Source organism: Gavialis gangeticus, unplaced genomic scaffold (assembly GCF_001723915.1).
Source record: "Gavialis gangeticus isolate Ggan-Ray unplaced genomic scaffold, GavGan_comp1, whole genome shotgun sequence".
Taxonomy (NCBI): domain Eukaryota; kingdom Metazoa; phylum Chordata; order Crocodylia; family Gavialidae; genus Gavialis; species Gavialis gangeticus.
Window position 1 is genome coordinate 3,691 of NW_017728969.1, and position 1,872 is coordinate 5,562.

General features: G+C 65.2%; 1 protein-coding gene across 1 annotated transcript in view; it reads right to left on the reverse strand.

Moving 5' to 3' along the window:
* The window catches only part of GLI1 (GLI family zinc finger 1), a gene marked incomplete at its 3' end in the record, with an annotated part of 5,326 nt that extends 3,673 nt beyond the window's left edge, over positions 1-1,653 (reverse strand). The window contains exons 1-4 of the mRNA XM_019504640.1: positions 1,548-1,653; positions 1,247-1,387; positions 707-856; positions 86-250 (exon numbers count right to left, since the gene is read on the reverse strand). Coding sequence (XP_019360185.1) covers positions 86-250; positions 707-856; positions 1,247-1,387; positions 1,548-1,637 — 546 coding nt within the window. The remainder of the gene's footprint in view (positions 1-85; positions 251-706; positions 857-1,246; positions 1,388-1,547) is intronic.
* Positions 1,654-1,872: the final 219 nt, after the last annotated feature.

A 1,872-nucleotide genomic window follows, 5' to 3' on the forward strand; every position in this document is an offset into this window, starting at 1 on the left:
GGGGGGGTATCTGGGAGGGGGTGGGGGGGGTTCAAGTCGGGGGTTATCTGGGAGAAGGCGGGCAGGGGGGTCTGGGTAGGGGTACCTCATTGGAGTGGGTACGGTTCTGGTGCTTGGCACGGTCGGAGGCGTTGGAGAAGGCCTTGCTGCAGCCCTCGTGCTCGCACACGTACGGCTTCTCACCCGTGTGCGAGCGCAGGTGGGTCTTGAGGTTCTCCAGGCGTGAGTAGGCCTTGTGGCAGCCTTCGAACTGCACGGCATTGCGTCAGCACCTACTCACGTTGCCCATGCGCCACTGTCCCTCCACGCCATCGCCATGCCACCCGTCTGCCTGTGCTGCCGCCATGCCAGCATCACCCCGTGGCCACACCAGTCAAGCCACAGTCACGCTTCCACCACCACAGCACCATCACGCCGTGGCCACACCATGGTCACATCATCATTATGCCATGGCCATGCCACAGTCACCACATCACCATCATCCCATGGCCATATCATGGTTATGCTACCATCACGTTACAGACACGCCAGTCACACCATGGTCATGCCACCATCACGCCATGGCCATACCAGTCACACCACAGCTACTCCACTATCATGCCATGGCTATGCTCCTGTCACACCACCATCCCGCCATGCCCCTGCCATGGTCACCTACCCTTCACCCGCCAGCCCCGTGCCCCTGCCCCGCCCAGCCCTGCCTCACCGTGCACTTGTGGGGCTTCTCCCCCGTGTGCCGCCGCATGTGCACCACAAGCATGTACTGGGCCTTAAAGGGGCGGCGCTCCCGCGAGCAGGCCAGCCAGTGGCACACGAACTCCTTCTTCTCCCCGTGGATGTGCTCGTTATTGATGTGCTTCAGGGGGAGATTGGGGGGGGGGTGTCAGGGAGCTGTAGCCAGGGGTCAGGGAGCAGTGGGGTGGGAGACACGGGGATCCCCAAGCAGGGGTTGGGCAGGCTCAGATCACAGGTGAAGTGAGTTCGGCAGGTCTCAGCCCAGCTGCTCTACAGGACAGGCTGATTCAAGGGCTTCAAAACCCACTGGGGGGGGCTGCAGGTATAAAGTGAGGGGCAGAGGCAGGGCTGGGGGTCAGGAGTGAGGGGCACCACGGGGCTGGGGGGGCAGGGGCTGTGGGTTGGGAGTGAGAGGCAGCAGCAAGAGAGGGGAAAGCAGGGGCTGTGGGTCAGGAGTGAGGGGCACTGCCAGGCTGGGGGGACAGGGGCACCACAGGGTGGGGGAGCTCACGTGGACGAGCTGCTCCTGGGTGTCGAAGTCGCGGGCACAGGCCTCCCAGCGGCAGCAGGTCTCGTACACGGCCTCGGCCTCAGCCCGGCCCTCCTCCTTCTCCAGATCCTCCCGGGGGTCCAGCAGCCCCAGCAGCGGGTCCTGGCACAAGAGGGGCACCATGAGGGCTCCAGAGTGCCCCCCACCAGCTGTGCCCCCAGGTGCTGTGTGGTTGTGGGGGGGGCAGCCAACTGGTAGCACCCCCTGCTGCCCACAGCCAGTCACTGCAGGGGGGGTTGCCCAGCGGGGGGGGTATCCATACCTGCGTGCCCGTAGAGGCCGGGCTGGAGATGTCGCCCTCAGTGCAGTCTTCCAGGCACGCAGGGCCCAGAGCGTCTAGGGGGCTGCCCATGCTGGGCTCAGCCTTCAGCTGGGGGGAGATGGGGTGAGCGCTGGCAAGGGGGGCTCCCCCCATCCCCACAGACTGGGCCTCGAACCCTCCTCCCTCCCCGGAGCAGCTCCCCAGAGTCCTTCCCCCCGCCCCCGCGCTGGCTAGAAGAGGGGGGGGGTCTGTCTTTTTAAATGCACTTGCATGGAGCAATGACAGTTCTCAGTCATGATGCCCGGGGCTTTGCCCCGTGGCCCTT